The sequence below is a fragment of the Labeo rohita genome, chromosome 16, assembly GCF_022985175.1.
Source record: "Labeo rohita strain BAU-BD-2019 chromosome 16, IGBB_LRoh.1.0, whole genome shotgun sequence".
NCBI classification, from domain to species: Eukaryota; Metazoa; Chordata; class Actinopteri; order Cypriniformes; family Cyprinidae; genus Labeo; species Labeo rohita.
Genome location: NC_066884.1, coordinates 25,148,070 through 25,173,371, shown reverse-complemented (window position 1 = coordinate 25,173,371; position 25,302 = coordinate 25,148,070). Strand labels below are relative to the sequence as shown.

Genomic DNA, 25,302 nt, shown 5'->3' with positions numbered 1-25,302 from the left:
CTTTGTACTAGACTTTCAAAGTTTACTACTAATCCAAACAGAATTGAGCCAAAGCACACCAAAGCATTGATTTTTGCCATATTTGCTTAAATTTCTTTCAAATCACATGACTTTGGAGAAGGCACTTTAAGTGTGTATCCAATGAGAGAGCACAGACCCTGGTTTTGCAATGATAGAACTCTGATAACCTCCATTTATCTCCATAATAACATTCACCCAGTTGCTCTTATGCAACATTTGTATAGCAGAGTTGAAAGACTAAAATCTGCTTGGAATCCTGTGCTGCTCACACAGGACCCACACACTCACCATGGAGGTGCACATGCGTCCTCTTCTCTATCTACTGCTGTTCATGTGTTGTGCTGTTCAGGGAGATAGCAGAAAGAGGCAAGTATTATATTACAATTATTATTATTATTATAACTTGTAGTAGTAGTTACAGTATAGTGATGACACCTGGGCTGCACACCTTAATAATAACCATCATCATCATAATAATAATACTGTAATGTATGCCTTCTAAAATCTTGCCAATATTTAATATTTGTAATATGTAATAATATTGTGTTGTTACCTGAATGATCCACAGCTGTGTGTGTTTTTTTTTTTTTTATGTTTGTTTGTTTTTTATAGTGATACTTGTTCATGAGCCCCTTGTTTGTCCTGAACAGTTAAACTGCTCACTGTTCTTCAGAAAAGTGTTTTTTCAGCATTTTTGTGTATTTGAATCCTTTCCAACAATGACTGTATGATTTTGAGATCCATCTTTTCGCACTGAGGACAACTGAGGGACTCATATGCAACTATTACAGAAGGATTAAACGCTCACTGGTGCCACTGATCCAGGGGTGTAAATTTTTGAATGGAATAAAGATGTGTACATTTTTCTTATTTTGCCTAAATATCTGATTTTTTTCATTTAGTAGTGCCCTCCAGAAGCTACAGAACATACTTACATGTTCCTCAGAAGACAAAATAAGATAAATGTACCCTGATCTTGAAATTCAAAAAGTTGTCACTCCTCGGCTCTTAATGTATCATGTTTCCTTCTAAAGCATCAGTGAGTGTTGGAAAGGGTTCAAAAGGTTCAAAGTGGACAGTTTAACTGTTCAGGACAAACAAGGGACTCATGAACAACTATCATTAAACAAAAAAGTTGTGGATCATTCAGGTAACTACACAGTATTACGAATCAAGCGTATGTAAACTTTTGAACAGGTTCATTTTTATAAATTCAACTATTATTTTATCTTGTGGACTATATGTAAACATATTTTATGAGAAATATCTTATTCAGGTCAGCACTAAATTAAAAATAACATGCATTTTGTATGATCCCTCTTATTGTGGTAAAATAATTAACATTTTGCATGTAAACTTTTGACAAACTGTATTTGTGTAATTGTTACCACTTCACAATAAGGTCACAATAAGCGGTGTTGGGGGTAACGCATTATAAGTAATGCGAGTTACGTAATAATATTATTTTTTTCAAGTAACTAGTAAAGTAACGCATTACTTTAGAATTTCTAGTTACTTTTTCAAATAAGTAACACCAGTTACTTTTTTTCCCATTTATTGATTGACAAGTCTCCTGTCGGGAAATTGAGTAAACATGATGTTACTGTGTTCTAGACTAAATGTGAACATGCATTAATTCATCTCACTTACAAAACAGATTCAGTATTCCTCAAAATGAATAAAAACAGTGAAATGAAAACTCAGGATATGACACAACCCTGCAATAATAAGATATGTTAAATAAAACAAATATCCTTCATGTATTTAATCCTATTTTATTAACCAGTCTTTTGCTGCTGACGTCAATGATGCAATTCAACCATACTAATAAGCAAAAATTACTTTAGATAAACTAACATTTGTGCTTCATTTTTTTTATATAGCTGAAGAGTGATCTCCTGCATAAATGTACTTTTCTTTCAGGCTGAGGTGAATTAATTTCACTTTTGGTGTAAAAGGGCTTTTACATTAGAATTGTTTTATATTAAAAACAAAGAAGCAAGCCCTGCCCAGATTTAAAAAGTAACACAAATGTAACGTAACGCATTACTTTCCATAAAAATTAACTTAATTAGTTAGCTAGTTACTTACTAGTAGTAACTAGTTACTTTTTCAGGGAGTAACGCAAAACTGTAATGCATTACTTTTAAAAGTAACTTTCCCCAGCACTGACAGTAAGGTCATTAACTTTCATTAGCTGACAAAGAGCAATGCATTTGTTACAGTATTTATTCATCTTAGCTAACATTAGTTAATAAAACTACAACTGTTCAGCGTTAGTTCACACTACTTTAGATCGATTAAATTATATTAACATATACAACCTTTGAGTTTAATTATGTATTAGTAAAGTAAATGTTGAAACGAACATTAACCAAGATTGAATAAATGTATTAGAAGTGTTGTTAGATCACTAATGTAGTTACCAGATGAAACCTTATTTTAAAGTGTTACTGTGTAATTACACTGTAACATCACCTTAAAACAAACCTAAACCCGCATCCAGGTCTAGCTTAATTTATACCATGAATGAAAACGTTCAATGCTTTACATGTTTTCTTCTTTATTCTTTAGTTTTGCTCAGAAAATGAACACATTACAGAAGAAAAATGAGTTTTGAATGTCGTTCTTATGTTTATCAGTTTTTAGCGAAACCGAATTAAGTTTAATGAAATTGTCTTGGTTTCTGTCTGTGTGTCAGATTCCTAATCACTGCTCCGAGTGTTTTTCACGTTGGTGTAAAAGAAGCCGTATGGATTCAGGTGGGGGAGGCATTGCTTGGCAAACCCGTGTCCTGTCAGTTAGAAACAGAGATGCGTGTTCCCATGTCCACACGGGAGACCAAAACAATCAACACAAAAGGGCAGTTTGACAAAGTGAATCTTGAGGTAAAGAAAATAAATGTCTAAATGAATAAACACATTTTCATGCAATTTAAGACCAAAACCAGAAGTTTATTTTAGCAGGAAGTAGTTATCTATACATTCACAGAATTATTGGTTAGATATGCAGCTGCTGAAACACCATTTTCAAATATCTTTTAAATATGTATACATCTATACTGTACTCCTGTCATTTAAATAAGTTACAGTGTATGCGGCTTATTTTCTGTGTATTTCCTTTTCAAGATATTTGCAAATAAAGCCTCAGACCTGAAATCGACCAGTGGAGAGCCTCCCTATCTCAACCTGGCTTGTGAAGTTGACGGTCAGAGATGGCAGACCCGCATCCTGGTTTCCAAACACAGTGGCTACATCTTTATTCAGACGAACCAACCCATATACAACCCCACACAGAAAGGTACAATTAACATGTACTAATGAGCCAACAGTAAGAAAACTAAACTGAAGCTCTACTGAAATATATAATAAAATCTAAACACACAAGAATTATATACAACAACAAAGATGACCATTAGTTTATAGTTCAAAACAGTGTGGGCAAATTGATGAAAAAACACATTCAAATATTCAGAAAAACACAGAGCTGAACATACACAGCTCTCAACAGCAGACAAACAGATGAGCCAGAGTGCTTCAAATTTCTTAAATAATCATTTTTGAACATTCAGGGAGCCTGATATCTCATGATGAAAACATACCTGTGGGAATGTTTTCGCAAGACGTGAAATACATACCACCATGTATATTTTGTGACATATTCTATGTGAAATGTCCACTGTGTTGCGCTAAAACAGTGTTATTTTCAGTGTTTTTTCCCCCCACACCAGATGAATGTACATAAATTTCATGTCACGTTGGATTTGTACGTGTCACTGCAGTTCTGACTTGAAATGTCCGTTCAGTTGCGCTATAACTCTAATGCTCCGTGATGTTTTAACACTAGAACCTCCACGGGGTAAATTTTACCAGAGGCAGATCGTACGGATGTTTACCACCTACTACTGGGCTGGACAATATGGACTGATCTGTGGCCCGTGCAAGTCGTACATTCACTGCACTACATTCGTGTTCCAAAATATCATTTGTGTGGAAATATTACGTTATTATTATATTTAGTCTGTAAAAGGCTGTTAACAGCTGAAGACGGACATAAAAAGGAGAAAATATTGTATCAGGCAGATCAATCTCACTGTTCACGATGCACGAAATATTGGAAGAAATCCATAATAATGAATAGGGGGTAGGAGTTTATATGAATGTGTCTCTGAGGGGAACCGTCTGTTTTCAGAAAAGTTTACATGGCTTTTTCTTTTCATCTAGCATCTGTATAAGGCATTATAAAGCAGCGTAGCAGAGCTTTGTGTACAGCAGTAATACTATCACTGCTTAGCGTTGAGCCCTGTATTAACTTTAGTTTGTCAAAATAAAACGGCCTTTCCTGCTTTTCGGTAGTTTAGACAGCATAAATTAGTAGAACAACATCTTCAGTGGTACACTAACCGTGCAATTAATGCTTCTGTTTACATATGAGTATTGCCGCAATGGCCGCACATCCGGGTAACTGACCAGAACGTGACGTCGGTGCAAACCCTCTATAATAAATACAACCTTTTTTCTTTTTTTTTTTTGATTACCCTTAGTTTGTTGGCGTTGCTCACTTATTCAAACTATAAATTATATAACTAAACAAATTAATAATTTATTACATGAAGCTGCGCTTGAATTTGTCATTGCATCATCCTATGCAGTGTGGTGATATTACACATTATTGTCTATAGGCTATTTTAGTAATTTAAATAACATGAATGGTCATAATATATTGATTAATAACAATGAATTATTACACCACCCAAATATGTAGTTATTTCCTTTTAATTCTCTTTGTCAGTGCGGGCTTGTTTAGCTTATATTGACTTATGAAAACTGACTGTAGCTTGCATAAACAAATTTTTAACATACAACAACAGGACAAAATAGTTGATGACTAGACAATAATTTTTTTATAACTCTAGACACTTCTTTATGAAGACAGTGACATAATACAGTGAAATAAAAGTTCTTTAGTCATATCAAAACACTACTCATGTGCGTGGGTAAAATTTACCCGCATGGCGGTTTTAGGTATACAGCGACCCCTGGCTGTTCTAGTGTTAAAATAAAGTACCATCACCAGAGTTTCCTAACTAAAAAGGGGTCTGCAGCTTTTTTCGAAAGTGTCCATTTTCGAGGATCGAAAACAACAGAGTAGTGTCAACGACAGGCATAACCGCAGCACAATTATGTGTTTTAAAACAAAAACGCAATAGTGAAAACGTAGCCTGAAACTCAACCCCGGAGTTTTCAAACTAAAACAGGGTCTGCAGCGTTTACAAAAGTCTATTTCCACTGAGAACTTTCCTGGCTAAACAAAGCCAAAAAACAAAAACAACGTTCTAGGAACCAAAAACGTTTTGAGAATGTAATGATAATGTTAGATTAACGTTAGAATAACATTCTACAAACCAAAAACTAATGTTCTGTTTCTGTTAAGAAAACTTTCCTGGCTAACCAAAAAAAAAACTCTAATAATGTTCTGGGAAACAAAAACTAACGTTCTAGGAACCAAAAACTGTTAGCTGGGTCGTATGTAGGCCTATTTTACTGTTGTGTATTTAACCTGGTTATGTGTGTTTCCCAGTTTGGTTCAGGATCTTCGCTCTGGACCACTCCATGCGACCAAAATCAGAGTTTGTTGATGTCTATATATATGTAAGTAAGAAAGTACGGTTAGACTTTATTTCACAGCGTCCTTCACTCTTACAAAAGCTTCTTAACAGCGATGCCATAGAAGAACCATTTTTGGTTCCACAAAGAACCATTCAGTCAAAGGTTCTTTAAAGAACCATCACTTTCTTACCTTTTTATAATCTGAAGAACCTTTTTTCACCACAAAGAACCTTTCGTGAAACAGAAAGATTCTTCAGATGTTAATGGTTATTTATGGAAACATTTGGACAAAAAAGGTTCTTCTATGGCATCGTGAAGCACCTTTATTTTTGGGAGTGTTATTATAGTATAAATGTACATTTAAGCACTGAGTAATATTAATTAACAACATGTACTTTAGGATTAGGGTTAGGCCTGGTTTAGAAGTAGTTGTATTTATTTATGCTTCATTTACTGTTATTACTATAGTAAGTACATGTAGCATGTGTAGCAAGAACACTGTAAAATAAAGTGACTTCAGCTCAAATTCTTGCCATCATTTATTGAGCAAATCAAGAAAATGAAGAGCCCTGTCTAACTGACCTTTATCTATATCTTCAGAATGCTGATGGGCACAAGGTCAAGAAAAAGACGTACAACATTGTAGATGGCATTCTGTCACAGGACTACTACATCCCTGATATTTCAAAGTAAAGTCAATCTCATTTTCTATCAAGTAGCATAAAAAAGCAAAATAAATATTAGCATGCCCTTCACTCTTTTAAGATAACATCATTCTGAAGCTGTTGTATTTATATCAGCCCATAAGACTTTTAATTCAATCTCTCCAGACCTGGTGTGTGGACGATTAAAGCACACTACAAAGGTGATGAAGAAAATGCTGCAGTGCGTGAATTCAAGGTCCAGAAGTTTGGTAAGTGAAACAACGTGAACAGTTAGATTCACATTCACATACTGTCTTACAACGCTTTATTTACAGATATTGTATTGCATCTAACTCAAATACAATGCATTTCTGTCAGTTCTTCCCAGCTTTGGAGTTTCTATTCATTCAGAGAAAGCCTTTCTGCTTGTGACCGATGAGACATTTGTATTCACTATCAAAGCCTCGTAAGTTCGCATTCAGATCAAATAATGAAAAGAAATAGGTCACCCAAAATTAAAAATTGTGTCATTATTTACTCATCCTATTCCAAACCTGTATGCGGTGTACTATTCCTTTAATTGAGACAGTAAATTAAAAAATGGATTTTGTTTGTTGTTGTTGTTTTTTAATCATTTGAAAGATACACCTATGGCAAGGTCATTGATGGTGGTTTCCACTGTCGATTTGGTATAAAAAAGGACAAGTCAGAGAATAATGCTGGAGAAATTGAATTCATTAGGGGACTGGAGAAAACTGGATCTGTGAGTATAAACCGTCACTTCTTGAGTCTCCAAAATAAATGAGTACATTAACAGATTATTATACTTATCGAGCGCTCTTTAATATTGTGTCTTCTCCTTTAGGTGAAAAAAGGCCATGCTGAGATTACAGTTGAAATCTCAGACCTCAAGCAAAAACTAAGCTCAACATTAGAGGAATTGGCAGCGACTCGGGCCCAATTCTACATTGCTGTCTCAGTAACAGATATTTTAAGTAATCATGTTTTAAGATCAACTTCATAGATTAGCTAGTTACAATTTACAACATCTCTTAGGCTATGTTCACACTTGGCATCTTTTTTGAAACTGCCAGCGTCTGTTTTACATTATAATCCTATAGAGTAAACCAGGGGTGGCAAACGTCGGTCCTGGAGAGCCGCAGCCCTGTACAGTTTTGCTTAAACCCTAATCAAACGCACCTGAACAAGCTAATCGAGGTCTGAAGGGTTACTAGGAAGAAACAGGCAGGTGATTTTTAATTAGGATTGGAGCTGAACTCTGCAGGGCTGCGGCTCTCCAGGACCGGAGTTCGCCAACCCTGGAGTAAACAGTGTTTTCAAAAAAAGTCCTGAACGCTTTTTTAAACGCCACCACTGGTGTCTTTTTCTGCAGCTCAGAGCGTCTTTTTAAGTTGAAAAAAGTTCAGCTTTTAACTTGAAAGAAACACCCTACGTCAAGTGCCTTTTTTACAGCTGACCAATGACAAGCGAGTAGCCAAAACTGACATTTCCATAACAAGAACAACAAGAGAAAATGTAGAAGGTGCCGGTAGACAGACTTTTGTTTTATTGTTGTGAACTGACATTCTCCTTCCCGTTAACTTCAAAAAAGATGCCAAGTGTGAACATAGCCTTAGTTGATAAGTTAGTTCTTGATGTAAAATGACTGTGCACCTCTCATAAGGTGGTGAGGTACAGGAATCAGAAGCTTTCCTTCCCATTGTCTCAATCCCATACAATGTGGATCTGTCTCGGACAAGATCTTTCTACACACCTACATATCCCTTTCAAGCAGTGGTAAAGAAAACACCATTTGATACAGTCAAACCTCTATTTACAATACAATGCACTGTAATAATATAATGGTAGCTTTTACTATATTTGTAACATTTTTGATGATTTTGTGCTAAGATACAAGTGGTTTCTGTTTTTGACTAGGTAACAGTCCGTCACCCAAATGGTTCCCCAGCTAAGGGCGTTCAAGTGAACTTACATGTCTCAAGCGCCACGGAAAAAAATGTAGTTGTTAAAACTAATGAAGATGGAGTCGCATTTAGCATTTTCAACTTGGAAGGAACACCATCTTCAGTTTCAGTGCAGGTTATATATATATATATATATATATATATATATTATATCTCAAAAATAAAGCTTTTTCAATATCTGTTTCAGACTGCTGCCAAAAGCAATGAACATATTTTTTCTATTATATATTAAGGCCACATTCACACTGTCAGTTTTTCGGACTGACTACCGCATTTACTTACAGGTGTGAGTGTTGAAATATCCCGTTCACACGTCAGCTTACAGTCGCTTTTCGAACACTGTCTGTATGAACATGCAACAGGAGTCAAGCCTGTATTCTTGACCAGTAACCATAGCAACAGTGACCAAAGTAATATCAAAGATGGCGACCGAAGTTACTGAAATGACGGGACAGACAACTAGTTGTCCAGTTCTGGGGTGCATTTCTACGGTCGCAATTTCCGTCATTACGTCATTGCCAACATAGTTCAACGATTCAGTGTTTCCCGAAACCATAGTTCGAAGAACATTGGCAAACAGCATCACAAACTTACATGGTTGAAACTACAGCTCTTGACCTGTGGTTAGAACCATAGTTCTTTGTTAGTAAGACATATGGGCTCAATAAATTATAAATAAGCAAGCTAACATGCAGTGTAATCTGTATCTTTCACTCGATCTAAATATAAATGCATTTTAATCTATGTATTTTTAAACTTCCTCTGCAAGGAGGAATTTGCTTATCTCAAATGAGCCTATTGCATCGTACTACGGAGGTTAATCAGTGACGCATGTGTTCTGAATGCGGTTGTGAGTTCTGAAAATGTACAGGTGTGAGTTCGGCTATAGAATACGGTTGTCACGTCCGTAAATAACCATACTGTGTGTGAACGCAACCATATTAAGGACTCCAGTATGGTACTGACAACCGTATTCTACTGCTGTGTAAACATGGCCTAAGTTAGAGCATGCAATGATTGAATGACTGTGTGGGCAATGTGCAACAGGTCTATTTTCAAAAAATACTTTCAAGTCCTCTGTTGTGTAAGCTGTATATTTTTGACCTATTCATTTCAACAGGCAACAGTGGATAATTTCAAGTCAACCAAACAAGTGCGCCCACTGAAGTCCACAACAAACAGCTTCCTGCATATTAGTGTGACTAATAAAGTCCTGTCAACAGAAGACCCTCTGGATGTTACATTTTATGTCAGTGGCAAACCAGAAGACGGGCGAATATATCATATGGTAAGTAATGTATTACAATTATAAAGGGAATTTCTATTACATCTGGTAGAACATCTTTGCCTTGTATTCCAGTCAATTTGTTTTTGTTAAAGCTCTGAGAACAACGTCACACACAAGTTTCTCTAGCATATTTATCTTGATTTAAGGATGTTTCGATATTTTTACTGGGAAAAAAGTTCTCATTAAGTAACTGATTACATTTTTGTAGTAATGTTTTATAAACATGAAGCCTCTTGTGAAATGTGTGTGTCTCTTCAGATTCTCAGCAGAGGCATGCTGAGATCAGCGAAGTCTGAAGCATCAGGTTCTGTAGTAAAAACAATCATTAATATCAGTCCAGAGATGATCCCATCCTTCAGAGTGATTGCCTTTTACTATGACACAAATGGTGACATTATTGCAGACTCAGTATGGGTAGATGTAGAAGACAAATGTGAGGGAAAGGTAAAGAGATTTTAAACAGCTTACAAAGTTTTTGTAAGTTTCTAATAAAATTATACAGTACAGTACAAATATTGCCAAATGTTTACAGTTCTGCTGTCCCATCTCCTATTTAGCTTCAGATAACACTGCAAGACCATCGTCAATATCAACCAGAAGATACCGCTGTGCTAGATATTAACGTAGGAAAGCAGAATGCAAAAGTGGCCTTACTAGTTGTGGACAAAGCCGTTTACGCCCTGGGTGCTCAAAACAAACTCACTCCAAAGCAAGTATGTTTTTCTGTCAAAACCTTAGACCATTTCAACATATAAGAAAAACTGGATTTATTTTACTCAAATGTTTCTCATTTTTCGGCGTGAAGGTGTTCACCTCCATGCAGTCTTATGATCTGGGGTGTTCGTATGAAGGTGGAGAGAACACAGCTGCTGTTTTTAATGATGCTGGCCTGGCCTTCATCTCTCACTCGTCCACAATCCGTTCAATGATGAGAAAAGGTGCCAAATGATGCTCTAGAAAGAATCAGACTCCGCTCATTGTCTGCTACAATATGCAAATAATATTTTTCAATTTATTGTGTGTCTAGGTTTCAGCTGCGAGTCTGGTTTTAGACGCAACAAACGTTCTATAGATATTCAAGCAGAAATGGTTAAAAAAGGTATAGTATTTTCAGTGTTTATCTATTGTACCAATTTTCAGAGCTTATGTTTTGGTCATTTAATGGTGCACTCAGTATTTTTATTTTTCATTTGTCAATATGGAGGCATTTTGGACTTACAGTTTAAGTCAAAAGTTTATCAGAATCAGCAAAATGTAAATTTACCAAAAAAGAGGGATCACACAAAATGCATGTTATTTTTTATTTAGTACAGACCTGAATAAGGTATTTCACATAAAAGACGTTTACATGTAGTCCACAAGAAAAAATAATAGTTACATTTATAAAAATGACCCCATTCAAAAGTTTACATATCCTTGATTCTTAATATTGTGCTGTTACCTGAATGTACAGCTGTGTTTTTTTGTTTTTTTTCTATTTGTTTGTTTTGTTTTGTTTTGTGATAGTTGTTATTGAGTCCCTTGTTTGTCCTGAACAATTAAACTCTCTGCTCTTCTTCTTCACAAAAATCTGATCTTTAAATTCTACATTTTTCACCCTCCGGCTCTTAATAAGTGTTTTCTTATGAAGCATCAGTGAATGTTTGAACCTTCTGTAATTGTTGCATATGAATCCCTCAGTTGTCCTCAGTATGAATATATGGATCTCAAAATCATAGTTATTGTTTGGTTCAAATACACAAAAATGCTGAAAAACCAAAGAATTTGTGGGACCTGATTTTTCTAAAGAAAGGCAGGCAGTTTAACTGTTCAGGACAAACAAGGGACTCACGAACAACTATCACTAAACAAAAATCACAGCTGTGGATCATTCAGGTAACAACACAGTATTAAGAATCAAGTGTATGTAAACTAATGGGGATATTTTACTCGAAATATATTATTCAGGTCAGAACTAAATAAAAATAACATACATTTTGTATAATCCCTCTTATTTTGGTAAATAATTAACATTTTGCAAATTCTGCAAATTTTTTACTTCAACTGTATATTGACACTTGATATGATCAGATTGAGAATTTGCACCAGCTTTGATCTAGTTTTGCTCTTGAAGGTGTGCAGTTACTGTCAGTTTCTCCTGCCTATCACTTTTGTTGTGTAGAAGCTGCGTTCAAGAAAGCAGAATTGCAGAAATGCTGTCGCCATGGCTTCACCCTGATTCCTATGAAGTTTACATGTGAGGAACGAGCAAAAAAAGTGAGTAAAACGGAAAGTGCAGACTGTGTGAAAGCCTTCCAAGAGTGCTGTGAGTTTGCAAAGAAGCTAAGAGACAAAAAGAGGAAAGAGGACCAGAGGACAGGGCATGGCAGATGTGAGTATAACATGTTAACGAAAAGCTATCATGCACAAGTCAGCTGTGCCACAATCAGTGCAATGATGTCATCTGAATTTTTCTTCCACAAATGATTCTCCATCATTTCATTCCCACAGCTGTTGATTCTAATGAAATCGAGGAATTCTTTGACACTGAGATGGAATCAATTCGCAATTATTTCCCTCCAAGCTTTGAGTTCAAACAAATTAATGTGAAAGAAACTGTCAAGTAAGTAGTATCTCTGTAATTAGAAAGAAACATATATACATGTAACATTTATGTACATAAGATGTGAAACATTTTATTATAATTCTGTAAATAGTTTCCTTTGAAACAGTGTTAAGATCTTGAATAATGGTTTAATTGCACAAGGTCTTTCTTCCAGGCACCAAATCCATTTACCACACTCTATCACAACATGGGAGATTCAGGCTCTCAGTTTATCTCCATCTCATGGTAATTATCCCTCTCACTACCATCAAATAGAATTTAAATCCATCTAGTATTAAACTTTTCTTTTTTGTTTGCAGGTTTCTGTGTGGCAGAGCCAGTTGACATTACTGTATTTAAGCACGTGTTTATTTCCTTGAGGCTTCCTTATTCAGTCAAACGATTTGAACAACTCTCTATAGCTGCAGTGATATTTAATTATGGCAAGATGGAAAGGGAGGTTGGTTTAAATTAATTATTTATTTATTCATTTCTGTTGTTTTTTTTTTCATAACTCAGTTTTTCCTGTTATATGCATTTACTGTAGATGCTTTTCTAATGTATAAAATTATATATATATATATATATACACAGTACAGACCAAAAGTTTGGACACACCTTCTCATTCAGAGTTTTCTTTATTTTCATGACTATGAAAATTGTAGATTCACACTGAAGGCATCAAAACTATGAATTAACACATGTGGAATTATATACATAACAAAAAAGTGTGAAACAACTGAAAATATGTCATATTCTAGGTTCTTCAAAGTAGCCACCTTTTGCTTTGATTACTGCTTTGCACACTCTTGGCATTCTCTTGATGAGCTTCAAGAGGTAGTCACCTGAAATGGTTTTCACTTCACAGGTGTGCCCTGTCAGGTTTAATAAGTGGGATTTCTTGCCTTATAAATTGGTTTGAGACCATCAGTTGTGTTGTGCGGAAGTCAGGTGGATACACAGCTGATAGTCCTACTGAATAGACTGTTAGAATTTGTATTATGGCAAGAAAAAAGCAGCTAAGTAAAGAAAAACGAGTGGCCATCATTACTTTAAGAAATGAAGGTCAGTCAGTCCGAAAAATTGGGAAAACTTTGAAAGTGTGAGAAGGTGTGTCCAAACTTTTGGTCTGTACTGTATATATATATATATATATATATATATATATATATATTTGGCTTATTTATTTATAATTAATATTTTTAATCATTAAAATGTATCTTTCAAACTATAAAAGGTTGTAATATTAAAATTAAATGTTACATGATACACTGCAGTATTAATGATTACTGAGATTGATATATCTCTTTCATGGTCAGCTCCTTGTGCAAATGAAACAAGTGGATGGTATTTGTTCACCGGGATCAGCTTCTTCCTCATCTGCTGTACAAATAAGTCTGGGGCCACAGTCGTCTCAAACAGTGACTTTCCCTGCTGTTCCCATGAACATAGGTGAAATCCCTATCACTATTGAACTGTTTGAAGTTGAAGAAAACCAAAAAACAAGAGTGGATGCCATTCAAAAGATACTTTTGGTCCAGGTAAGGGGAAGTGGAAATTTATCTCAAATCCTTTCGGTGATTCTAGTATTTATATTTTTTCCTTCTTCTCACATCTCAGAATGAAGGAGTGGAAATGAGAGAAGAGCAGACTTATTTTATTAACCTGGATGGTGAGACTGTTCACTGTTGTTTGATTTTCACATATTGTTGCTTATTTAAAATCTCTGACAAAGTCTGTGACATAGTAACCTCACCGTGTATAAAAACCTGAACTCTGCTCAACAGGTAGAAGTGACCGGCGCTTGTCTATCGATGGATTTTTCCCAAACAACACTGTTCCAGAAACAGATGTCAACATGTTTGTCAAACTAGAAGGTCCAGACTGATAATCACTATTTAACTTCATTTATTGGTCATGGTCAAGCCTAATAATATTTACTGTGATAGATTTTTTTCTCTCTGAATACAGAGGAAGTATTTGCCAAATCCACTGCTGTGCCATTACTGTCACCATCCAAAGTGGAAAATCTGATCCGGGCTCCTCATGGATGTGGAGAACAGACTATGATCCGTATGTCTCCTACTGCCTTCTCAATTCGCTACCTGGACAAAAGTAAACGCTGGCTGGAACTAGAAGCAGGATCCAGGGACAAAGCACTGAATTTCATTGAGCAAGGTTCAGTGTACCTGCATGCACATTTAAAAAAACACACACATAAAATGGCAATAGTCAGAGAATCAAAGGCTGCAAGGAATACAGGTACATTACAGTCTGATCAAACATGGTAAAAGCGTGAACACACTTCAAAACACATTTCAAAATTAAATTCATTGCATAGGAAGGAAAGTCAAATTGGTTTGGAATGAAGTGAAAGTGAGAAAATGATTTTTTTTATTTTATTTTTTTGGATATGCACCACATATCCAACACAGCCTTGTTAGCATGCATGAATCAATGAATGAATAAATGAATTAAATTGTGTCTTTCCTGACCAAGGTCTATGATTCAACACTATTCAGCTGTGTCAAGCTATACTCTGCTCTTTTATTCTGGCAGCTTATGAACGGATTTTAACATTCCAAAAGCCTGATGGATCGTATGGAGCTTGGATAAACACTCCCACAAGTACCTGGTAAATTTGATGTGCATTTATATGCCAAAAATATGCAGAGCCATACAAATGTGATTTGTTTTGTGCTGCACTTTCCACATCCAATAACTGTCCAATAAAATGTTTAGATTTAGAACAATTTAAAAGCATTAAATTGCTTCTCACTTCTCATAGGTTGACTGCGCTGGTGGTGAAAGTGTTGTCTCTTGTGGCCGAACGACAGATAGAAACTCTTGAACAGCAAGGAACAACAGAGAAGTTGATTTCGCAGGAGGACATCCGCAAAGCAGTCAAATATCTGATTAAAACACAGAACTCAGATGGGTCCTTCGCTGATGCTTATCCAGTCTACCACAGGGAAATGCAGGTCTAAAGGCTTTCCATTATCAGTCAGTACAGCAAAGGATATAGCTTTACCGTGTCAAACACTTAACAAAACAACATGTCAAACATTGCAAAATAGTATAAACAAGAATTGCATTCCTAAAATAAATGTGCTGATATTTAGTGTTTCTGTTGTAGGGAGGTATTGGAGGAGTTGAGCAAGATGCCTCTTTAACAGCTTTCATCACGATAGCTCTTTATCGCTCCCTCCCTTACTTGGATGAAGAAGAAAACAATGTGGTAAGAACCAGTGATTGCATCAGTTAGACTGGCATCAAAAAGTATTTAGGCACTTTTTACAGAGCCGCTAAGGGGAGATGGTAATATAAAAATAAGGAAGGGAAATTTATATTCATAATTAGATATCTGCTCTTTGCCATTGATTCTGCCATCATTTCACACTGAACAACAACTGCAGTGCGTCATGGACAGACTTTCTCAAGCATGTGATGATTTCAAACTGATCATTAGCCTGCAAAAGATACTTTGTCTAAACCAAGACATGGATATCCCTGTCATTACAATTCACAACCACGTACTTGATGTTGTACACTAGTTTACATATCTTGGGTCCACCAACACCGACAATATATCCCTTGAGGCTGAGATCAAGAAGCGCATTGCAACAACCCTAGGCCACCTCACCCATCATGTCTGGGGGAATAGTAAGCTGTCAACTCCTATGAAAAAGGCAGTGTATAATGTCTGTATTGTCAGCACTCTACTGTATGGCAGCGAAACATAGACAACATATACCAAGAACGAAGGCTGAACAGCTTTCATTTGCACTGTCTTCACTTCACTTCAATCCTTAGCATAAAGTGGAGCGATAAAGTACCCAACACCTGGGTCCTTGTAAGTGCTGGTCTCCCCACCATGTACAAGCTGCTTAGACAATGCAAGATGCCGGAAAGAAGATGGTTATATCCCAAAGGACATCCTGCATAGCAAATTAGCCTCTGGCAAGAGATCTGTTGGCTGTCCCCAGCTGCATTATAAAAAGGTCTGTGAACATGATATGAATGTTCTGAACATCAATATTAGAGAACTGGGAAGACGTTACAGCTAAAAGCAACAGGTCCTTCAGATACAGCTTAGGTCTGTGGAACAACAAATCCAGACCTTAGTGGAGGAAAATTAAACAGAAATGCATCAGCTGTGGTAGAGTCTGTCTCTAGATGCTATTCCAGAGGCGATGACACGACTTCACAACATGGCGCATCTTCCATAGTCAACAACTAAAGGAAGCCTACTATATATAAAAAGCCTGTTAGAGGCCCTACTGAAAGAATGTCTAAACCTCCATAATGCATTCGGGTCTGTTTTGACACAGAAGAAATAAATAGAACTTTGGACTCGTATATGTATGGAGTACCATTAGATGCCAAAAATACTTTTCCTGAAATTATTTATGAAGTTATATTAGTGTCAAAAATACAGATTTTGAATGCATTATGAGGGTTAACAAAGTAAAGGAAAACTAACACTGTCTTTTTATGCCCACTAGAAAAAAAGCATCTCTCGTGCCACCAACTTCCTCGTTAATCGAGTCGATGATCTTCAAAGACCTTATGCGTTAGCCATTACTGCGTACTGTTTGTCTGTCTGCCTCACTGACCGAACACAGTCACTGTCTGCCTGGATAAAGCTCAGAAGGCTCGCAAAACCAGGTAATATACCACATACTTACATTTTTATGGAAGTGTTGGAAACTTTAACTATTTATATTAGTCATTCATTATTAATTATATTTTTTCCCCCTGTGAATCCTTTACTCTCTCCTGCTCAATTGAATCGATTAGCGGAAGAGTGTCTTGTTTGGCAAGATGATGAAAATATGCGACTGGTAAATGAGGCAAAAACTTCCCGTGTGCCCCCTGGAATGGCGTTAACAGTAGAGACCACTGCATATGCTCTCCTGACTGCACTTGCACAGGATGACTTAATAACAGCACATGCTGCCGCCTGCTTCTTGTCATCCCAAGAGAACTATGAAGGAGGTTTTAAATCAACACAGGTGGGTCTAATGAGACTGAGTGGATATTTTTTAGAGTACCTACTGTATGTATTTTACTCTAATTCTAAAAAAATATTTTAAAAAGACAATATAAAATGATAACACTATACTATTCGAACACACTTTAGGACACTATCATGGCTTTGGAAGCCCTATCAGAGTACGCACTGAGTATACCAGAAACACCCTTCTCTACAATCAATGCACTGTTTACTGTTCAAGGGAGGTCTGAGACAGAAAAGCTGCTTTTGGACAAAAATGAAAAAGTGGAAACAGATTTAAAGGTAAACAGATGTCACAAATGTATAAATGTCAGTACTGCAATTATAGGGTTTTTATTAGCTATATAACATCAATATGTATGGGAGATCATGTGTGAAAAAACTATAAGGTTTTAATTATTATTCTTTTAAATTAAAATAAATTTTGGCTCAAAAAGGCATTCAAATAACTGGGACAGTGACACAAAACAAAGAAATGTATCAAAATGGTTAAAGAGAATGAGGGCTGAAATCAAAGTCCTGTCCTAAATCTAAAATACTGCGCCATGACACACACACACACACACCCCTACATAAACAGTCCATATATTTTGAGATGAGGACACTGAGAAGCTACTGTAATTTGGCCTGTTGTCCTCTAGGTGACACTGTAAGTTTACAGTTCTTATCAACACAGTTTCGTTTAGTAGTTTTCTGATGTTTTCATCATCTGATCTGTTTATCATGGTATCTCTTGTCTTTTCAGAGACTTGTGGGAATGGGAATAGATGTAAACATTTCCGGCAAAGGAAAAATTAAAATGAAAGTAAGAAGTTTTACAAACATTACCATAGTGTGTATACATGAGGTCAAAAATTTCCATAAAAATATTATTATTATTATTATTATTATTATTATTCTGTTTTGTTACTGTAGGTGGCAAAAGCTTATTATGCTCTTAAGGAAGAATCTAACTGCGCTGACTTGTCAATACATGTGACTGTAGAGGGAAAAGTGGAATACACAAGTGAGTGATGAACTATCCATGCCAAAATTAAGGTCTAATTTATTAACACATTTAACCTTATCCATATATTCATTTTAAGGTGAAGTACAAGAATCTTACAATTACTATGAGGACTATGAACAGCCAGAAGAGAGGAAGGAGGAGGAAGATCTCCCCCGGTCAGCAATCGAGTGGTTTGATGCTCGCAGCAGACGGAAAAGAGACACCAAGCAAAACACGCAAGATGAAGTTGTCTATAAAGTGTGTGTCAGGTAAGAAAAAGTACTTCTGACAAACATGTCATCTTTATCATATTCTTCTGTTTTAAAGTTTATTAAGATCTAACATCTGTCTTCTCTCACAGTCATACACAGGGCAGAAACCTCTCTGGAATGGCCATTGCTGACATCACTCTACTTAGCGGCTTTGAAGCAATCAATACAGATCTAGAAAAGGTCAGACATAATCTTTTGCAATGACTTTTGACATTTTTTAAATAAATAATAAATTCTATTCAAAATATATATTAGAATATTATTAAATAAAATGTGTAATCCTAGTCTGTTTTAATAGTTCACTCTTTGGAGTAAGTGGTCTTTCTGCATTGCTCTTTCCTCTGTTGTTTCCATTGTTTCTCTAACATTCTCTCCAACAGCTAAAAGACCTGGTAGACAAGTATATTTCTCACTATGAGCTCACACGAGGAAGAGTGCTGTTGTACTTCAATGAGGTGAAATGAGCACAAACACACAGTCACAGTTAATCATAACTCCCTAACCTACAAAGTAGTTGAAGCTGTCTCTTTGTCATTCCTCAGATAGATGAAGGTGAGGCCTGTATTGCATTCGGAGCGAAGCAAAGTGTGGCCATTGGTTTAGTTCAACCAGCTCCTGCTACCTTTTATGATTACTATGAACCAGGCAAGCAATTCCACAATTTTAACTCAAATGTATTTTATTGGACCATAACAATTGAAGTTGTTAAAGGAGAAGTTCACTTCCAGAACAAAAGTTTACAGATAATTTACTCACCCCTTCGTCATCCAAGATGTTCATGTCATTCTTTCTTCAGTCGTAAAGAAATCATGTTTCTTGAGGAAAACGTTTCAGGAATTATTTCCATATAATGGACTTCAGTGGTGCCCCCAAGTTTAAACTTCCAAAATGCAGTTTAAATGCAGCTTCAAATGGCTCTAAATGATCCCAGATGAAGAAGAAGGGTCTTATATAGTGAAACGCTCGGTCATTTTCGAAACAAATTAAAAATGTATATACTTTTTAACCTCAAATGCTCGTCTCTGCGATGCGCATGTATAGTCTGTGTAATCTGGGTCAGTAGAGTTAGGGTATGTCAAAAAACTCCCATCTCGTTTTTTTCTTTACCTTCAAAATTGTCCTACATCGCTGTTTTACCTTTATTTGTAAAGGGCATTTTATCTTCTTTGCATGTTCACTTTGTAAACACTGCGTCGGGACTTCTGCAGCAATATAGGATGATTTTGAAGTTGGGGAAGAAAGTGAGATGGGAGTTTTTCGACACAGCCTATATGTCTTGAATCGGAAAAAAACAGAGTTCACGAAGACATAGACAAGACAAGCGTTTGAGGTTAAAAAGTATATAAATTGTCAATATGTTTCGAAAATGACTGATGGTTTTGCTAGATAAGACCCTTCTTCTTGGGCTGGGATTGTTTATAGCCATTTGAAGCTGCATTTAAACTGCATTTTGGAAGTTCAAACTTGAGGGCACCACTGAAGTCCACTATATGGAGAACACTCCTGAAATGTTTGCCTCAAGAAACAACGACTGACATTTAACGATTGACGAAAGAAAGACATGAACATTTTGGCTGACAAAGGGGTGAGTACATTATCTGTACATATTTGTTCTTGCAGTGAACTTCTCCTTTAATGACGATATTTTTTGTGAAAAAAAAAAAAAAAAAAAAAAAAAAATTATTATTTTTAATTCTTTAAAAAAATACCTTCAGTAGGTCAGCATGTTTTACTATTATTTAGAAGAAAAAATTGCTTTACTGCTTATCATTTGAAAAATTTCGGACAGGAAATTACAGAACCACAGGAAATTATATTATAGCCATATTATGACACCTACAGACCCTTATCACTGTGTGTCAAGGTCAAGAAGTCTTAAAATACTGAATCATGTATATTTTTTAATTTTATAATATAGGTTAGCTGAGGTCATAAACCTTGTAATCTTACAAAAAAAAAAAAAAAAGCCAAGATCTGTCATGAAACTCAGAAGGCACAGGCTGATGGGTCTTTAACGCAAACTGATGATATTCACAGCATTAAACTCACTGGCACAAGCTGATTAGTTCATGTTGCATACGCAGACAATGAGCTTGATGTTTTACATTTAAATGGCTGTTTAGCATTCACTAGAGCATTTTGCAGTATGGTTTCAGAGTTCCTCTGAAACCCTCCACCTCCCCAGCTCCACCTGTATAGATTTGCTACAGGTTGTTATAAATGGAAATGTTATAAAGCCATTTGAAACCAACATTAATACAAAGAGTACATGTATTTTCACAGACAGGAGATGTTCAGTGTTGTACAGCGCCCCCAAGAGGAGCAAGGCGGTGTCTGTCTTGTGTTCAGATGATGTGTGTCAATGTGCAGAAAGTAGGTTCTCAGTAATTTGTTTATCATTGAAACAAATATAACCCAATTTAAAAAAACAGTGAGCATATATCTACATTAATCCGATTATCATTTACTGTAGAATCGTTTCAGTGTTATGCCAACATAACATGTATTGAATGACTTTTTTATTTCTGTTTTCAGGGGGTTGTTTCACAGAGAAGAAAACAATGGACATGCAAATCACCAAAAAGAACAGATATGATTATGCTTGTTACCACACCAGCATTGACTATGGTTTGTGATTTCATATTTATACTAACAAAACCTAAGAGGGTTATTTCAATAAAATATCAAGAAATTGTAGCTGAGGCAGATCTGACGTTTAATTATTCATATTTTGTCTGACAGCATTTGAAGTCACTGTGGATTCAGTTACTGAAGAGAGCAATTTCTTATTGTATTCAACATCTGTGACTGTGGTCCTCCGATTTTGTAAGTTTCCTGAGCGTTATAGTATAGTGTTCTCATGCATTGCAATACAGATCATAACATTAGCATTTTAAAAATACATTTTAGATAAAAAGGACACTGCTGAGCTTGTTAATCTAGTAGATATGCTCATATAAATTAAGAGTTTTACCCTCTCAACCTCAGTGGGAGACACGAGCGTGAGCACAGACAGCACACGGGTGTTTGCCAAGAGGAAGCACTGCAAGAGTGAGCTGAAACAGGGCAAGACGTACCTCATCATGGGCAACGATGGCCCTACCAAAGACTCAAATGGAAAGTAAGTACATTTACAAGTATTTATTTAACAGTCAGTGTATGTCCTATTAAAGGAGAAGTCCACTTAAGATTTACAGATGATGTACTCACCCCCTTGTCATCCAAGATGTTCATGTCTTTCTTTCTTCAGTCGTAAAGAAATAGTTTTTTAAGGAAAACATTTTAGCATTTTTCTCCATATATATGGTGTCCCGATTTTGAAAAATGCAGTTTAAATGCGGCTTCAAATGATCCCAAATGTGGTTGTAAACGATCCCACTCGAGGAAGAATTGTCTTATCTAGCGAAACGATTGGTTATTTTCATAAAAAAAGAATACAATTTATATACTTTTTAATGTCAAACGCTCCTCTTGTCTTGCTCTGCCTGAACTCTTTTTTTTTTTCCGGTTCATGACAGTTAGGGTATGTCAAAAAACTCCCATCTTATGTTCTCCCTCAACTTCAAAATTGTCATATATCGCTGTTTTACCTTTTTTGGTAAAGGGTGTTTGATCTTCTTTGCATGTTCACTTTGTAAAGACTGTGTCAGTACTTCTGCAGCGATGTAGGATGATTTTGAAATCATTTTTGAAATTGAGGGAGAAAATACAATAGAGTTTTTCGACATGCCCTAACTGTTTTGAGCCGAACTACACAGAGCTCAGGCAGAGTAAGACAAGACGAGCATTTGAGATTAAAAAGTATTTAAATTGTATTTTTTTAATGAAAATAACCAATCGTTTCGCTAGATAAGACCCTTCTTCCTTGGCTGGGATCGTTTGAAGCCGCATTTAAACTGCATTTTGGAAGTTCAAATTCAGGGCACCATAGCTGTTCATTATATGGAGCAAAATCCTGAAATGTTTTCCTCAAAAAACATAATTTTTTTACGACTGAAGAAAGAAAGACATGAACATCTTGGATGACAATGGGGTGAGTACATTATCTGTAAATTTTTGTTCTGAAATGGACTACTTCTTTAAAATGGGATGTTTGGGTGAGGCATTTTTTTTTTTTTAAATATAGGCTGTATTCCTGTCAGAAACTATGATTTCCTACTTGGTAGTTGGTGAAGTGGTAACATGGGGAGGGAAGTCTCAAAACTTGTTGTAATGTAAAATGAATCAGTATCATTTGTGGTATTAAAATTAAAAGGATTAGTTCACTTACAGTCCTACATTTCATCTTTAAAGCTAATACACATGAACTCTCTTTCTGTTTCTCTCAGCATGCAATACCTGTTGGATTCAAAAACATGGGTTGAGGAGAAACTGTCGCCCTCAACATGCAAAGCATCAGTCAACAAGAAATATTGCAAGGAATTTAAAGAGTTTGTAAAAGAGTACCAAGTTAATGGATGCAACTCTTAGTCTGAACTGCAATTAGAAAAGGATTCTACATTTATTCTGAACTTACTTTTCATTTTATGCTACACATTCTGGTACCTGTATAACATGCATATGTTCTGTTATCAACACTTAAAATAATTGTGCTTACAAGACATTTTAGAGTCAGTATCTATGAAACAATCACAATAACATCCTTAAGGGTCAAAGCTACTTTTTTTTTCTTTTAGGTATTTGAGACGCTGTATTTAAGAGACAGCTAAGCAGTGACCACACACAGATAAATCAACACACATCAGTGTAGGTTTAGAAAAACACACTTTTGAGGCCTCCTTCACATCCTCTCACTGAGTTTCATGCCGGTCCAGTCTTTGAGACTTGATTCGTTATAGTGGGGTGATTCAGCTTCCCAGCATAGGTGTATTTATTTTTTTGAAGACTCATTTCACTTGGCAGTTGAGAGTGTGAGAGGGGCTTCTGTGCTCATGGTAAACTTGGTAACATCTGCAGGCGAGCAGCGGGCGGGGGCGAGTACGTGTACAACGGTGCGCACTCCGCTGAAGAGGAGGCTGAAAGGGCAGTGCGTCACAGAATCCATATGAAGCGGATAAAACCTCAACTGAACCGCGGATAGTATCGCCCACTCAGCACGAAAAAGCAGGCGCTTCATTTAGAAGATACCAAGAGAAGCAGATAACTCTCAGCCAAGATAGTGAAGGATGGAGAAATGATGGTCGTGATAGACTGACTGAGATAAGATGAGAATTGAACCCGTTAATTAAGGCTCTAGAATCAACGATCAAAGACTTGACTCTTCAATTACATTTGCATAATTATCAGACAAACGCGAACACATTTGTTTTTTGTTCCACAGTTTAATCTAAAGAGCTTGAGTAGAAACGACACACATTCATAGTATGGACCTAACTTTTTTACATACTCAAAACCACCAATAGTTTCCAATTGCTTAAATAATGACTCTTAAGAGCCAGTTCTTAATAGTAATAATAATTTCAGTAGAAGTCTAATACAATCTCCATTCGAAGCCAAGAGGATGTGTGTGTCTGTGTTATGTTTCTTAGTGCTTGGCATGCTAAACCCTTGTTTATTATGGTAGGAAGGTTTCTTTAAATCTTTTGCAGGACATAAAGAGGTGAGAGAGCTGAGACGAGAGGAACAGACCCAGGCTTTATGCTTTCATATTATTCTAATCTCTGAGAGTCGGTCCAACATAAGCAACACGGTGGGATTGGCCATCACTTCAATCGGCCTTAGGTCAATGCTCGCCTTGTTTGTGCTGTCACTATTAAACTTCTCGTTACATTTGAATCAGTAAAGCCTGAACAATTATGCAGACTCAGAAATGCACATATTTTCATTTGGAAAAGGTCAAATGCTGTATTTAGGTAAATGCTTCTGCATCTCTTAACATCACCCTCATTAACTTGTTATGCATATCTTGAATTTTTGGATGTTTCCAGCAACACCTTCATAACTTTCATGTAGGTGCAGCCGAAAATACATTAAAGAACTCAAATCAAATCAGTCAGCAAAGCCTGATTTTCATGTCCATAATGAAAATCCAACTTAAGCTGGTAGGTTTAGTTTGTGCAAGCACCATTTTTGACCAGCAACAAATCAGCTACAACCTGACCATACTATTTTAAAGGTTAATTCACACTGCACCGACAAATGCCAACCAATGCTGACAATTACGTACACAGTATGTCACTTCTCAGACATTATTACTCACTGAAAACATTGGTCAAGCTGGTTTTTACAACATGGTAGTTAGCTGTTTTCTAGCTGGTCTAAGAGGCCAACAAATTTAGAAGAGCAGCAAACCAGCTGCGAGCTAGTCATGTCATTTTTAGGTGATCATGCTGGTTTTTGAAACATAGTGCTTGTTTCTAGCTGGTTTAAGATGGACATTAGTTAGTAGATCATCATCATAGACCAAAAAAAAAAAAAAAACACAAACAGTAAGTCTGGCTGGTTTTTGGGACATGGCAGCTGGTTTCTAGCTGGTCATTAGTAGGCGTTAGCAGGTGGATAATAACTGGGTGAAAAAAGCCAAAAGCAGGTAGGTGATCAAGCTGGTTTTTGGAACATAGTGCTACCTTCTAGCTAGTTTAAGCTGCTCATTGGCTGGTAGATCATCATCACTGAAGAAGGATTATAACTGCACACTCACTTAAGTGTACATTTTCTTTTATTATCAACATTTTGGCGTGAAAGCCTTCGTCACCTCCATAGGTGTGCATTTGCTTCACGATTGAAAAGATCATCATTGACCAAAGAAACAAAAACACAAACAGCAGGTAAAGATTGCCCAGCTGGTTTTTGGAACATGGTTCCAGCAGGCAGACCAACAATGAGTTAAAAAAAAAAAAGAAAAGAAAAAAAGGTAAAGATGGCCAAGCTGTTTTTTGGGAAATGGCTGGTCAT

The 25,302-nt window shown here is 36.2% G+C and overlaps 1 protein-coding gene across 1 annotated transcript; it reads left to right on the top strand.

The window, feature by feature from the left end:
* Positions 1–223: 223 nt before the first annotated feature.
* Positions 224–23,011, top strand: c4b (complement 4B (Chido blood group)). Its single transcript, XM_051130536.1, has 41 exons — positions 224–387; positions 2,723–2,909; positions 3,150–3,321; positions 5,602–5,672; positions 6,231–6,319; positions 6,461–6,543; positions 6,653–6,740; positions 6,917–7,037; positions 7,140–7,269; positions 7,959–8,071; positions 8,213–8,374; positions 9,380–9,547; positions 9,806–9,991; positions 10,105–10,260; positions 10,353–10,485; positions 10,575–10,646; positions 11,709–11,918; positions 12,038–12,149; positions 12,307–12,377; positions 12,452–12,591; positions 13,451–13,672; positions 13,752–13,803; positions 13,919–14,008; positions 14,103–14,309; positions 14,691–14,766; positions 14,920–15,112; positions 15,268–15,369; positions 16,637–16,799; positions 16,932–17,146; positions 17,275–17,430; positions 17,894–17,953; positions 18,064–18,154; positions 18,234–18,405; positions 18,498–18,588; positions 18,789–18,863; positions 18,951–19,053; positions 20,692–20,781; positions 20,944–21,036; positions 21,151–21,234; positions 21,397–21,529; positions 22,737–23,011. Exons 1-41 carry the CDS (start codon positions 311–313, stop codon positions 22,876–22,878), a joined length of 5,151 nt encoding a protein of 1,716 aa, XP_050986493.1. The 5' UTR covers positions 224–310; the 3' UTR covers positions 22,879–23,011.
* Positions 23,012–25,302: the final 2,291 nt, after the last annotated feature.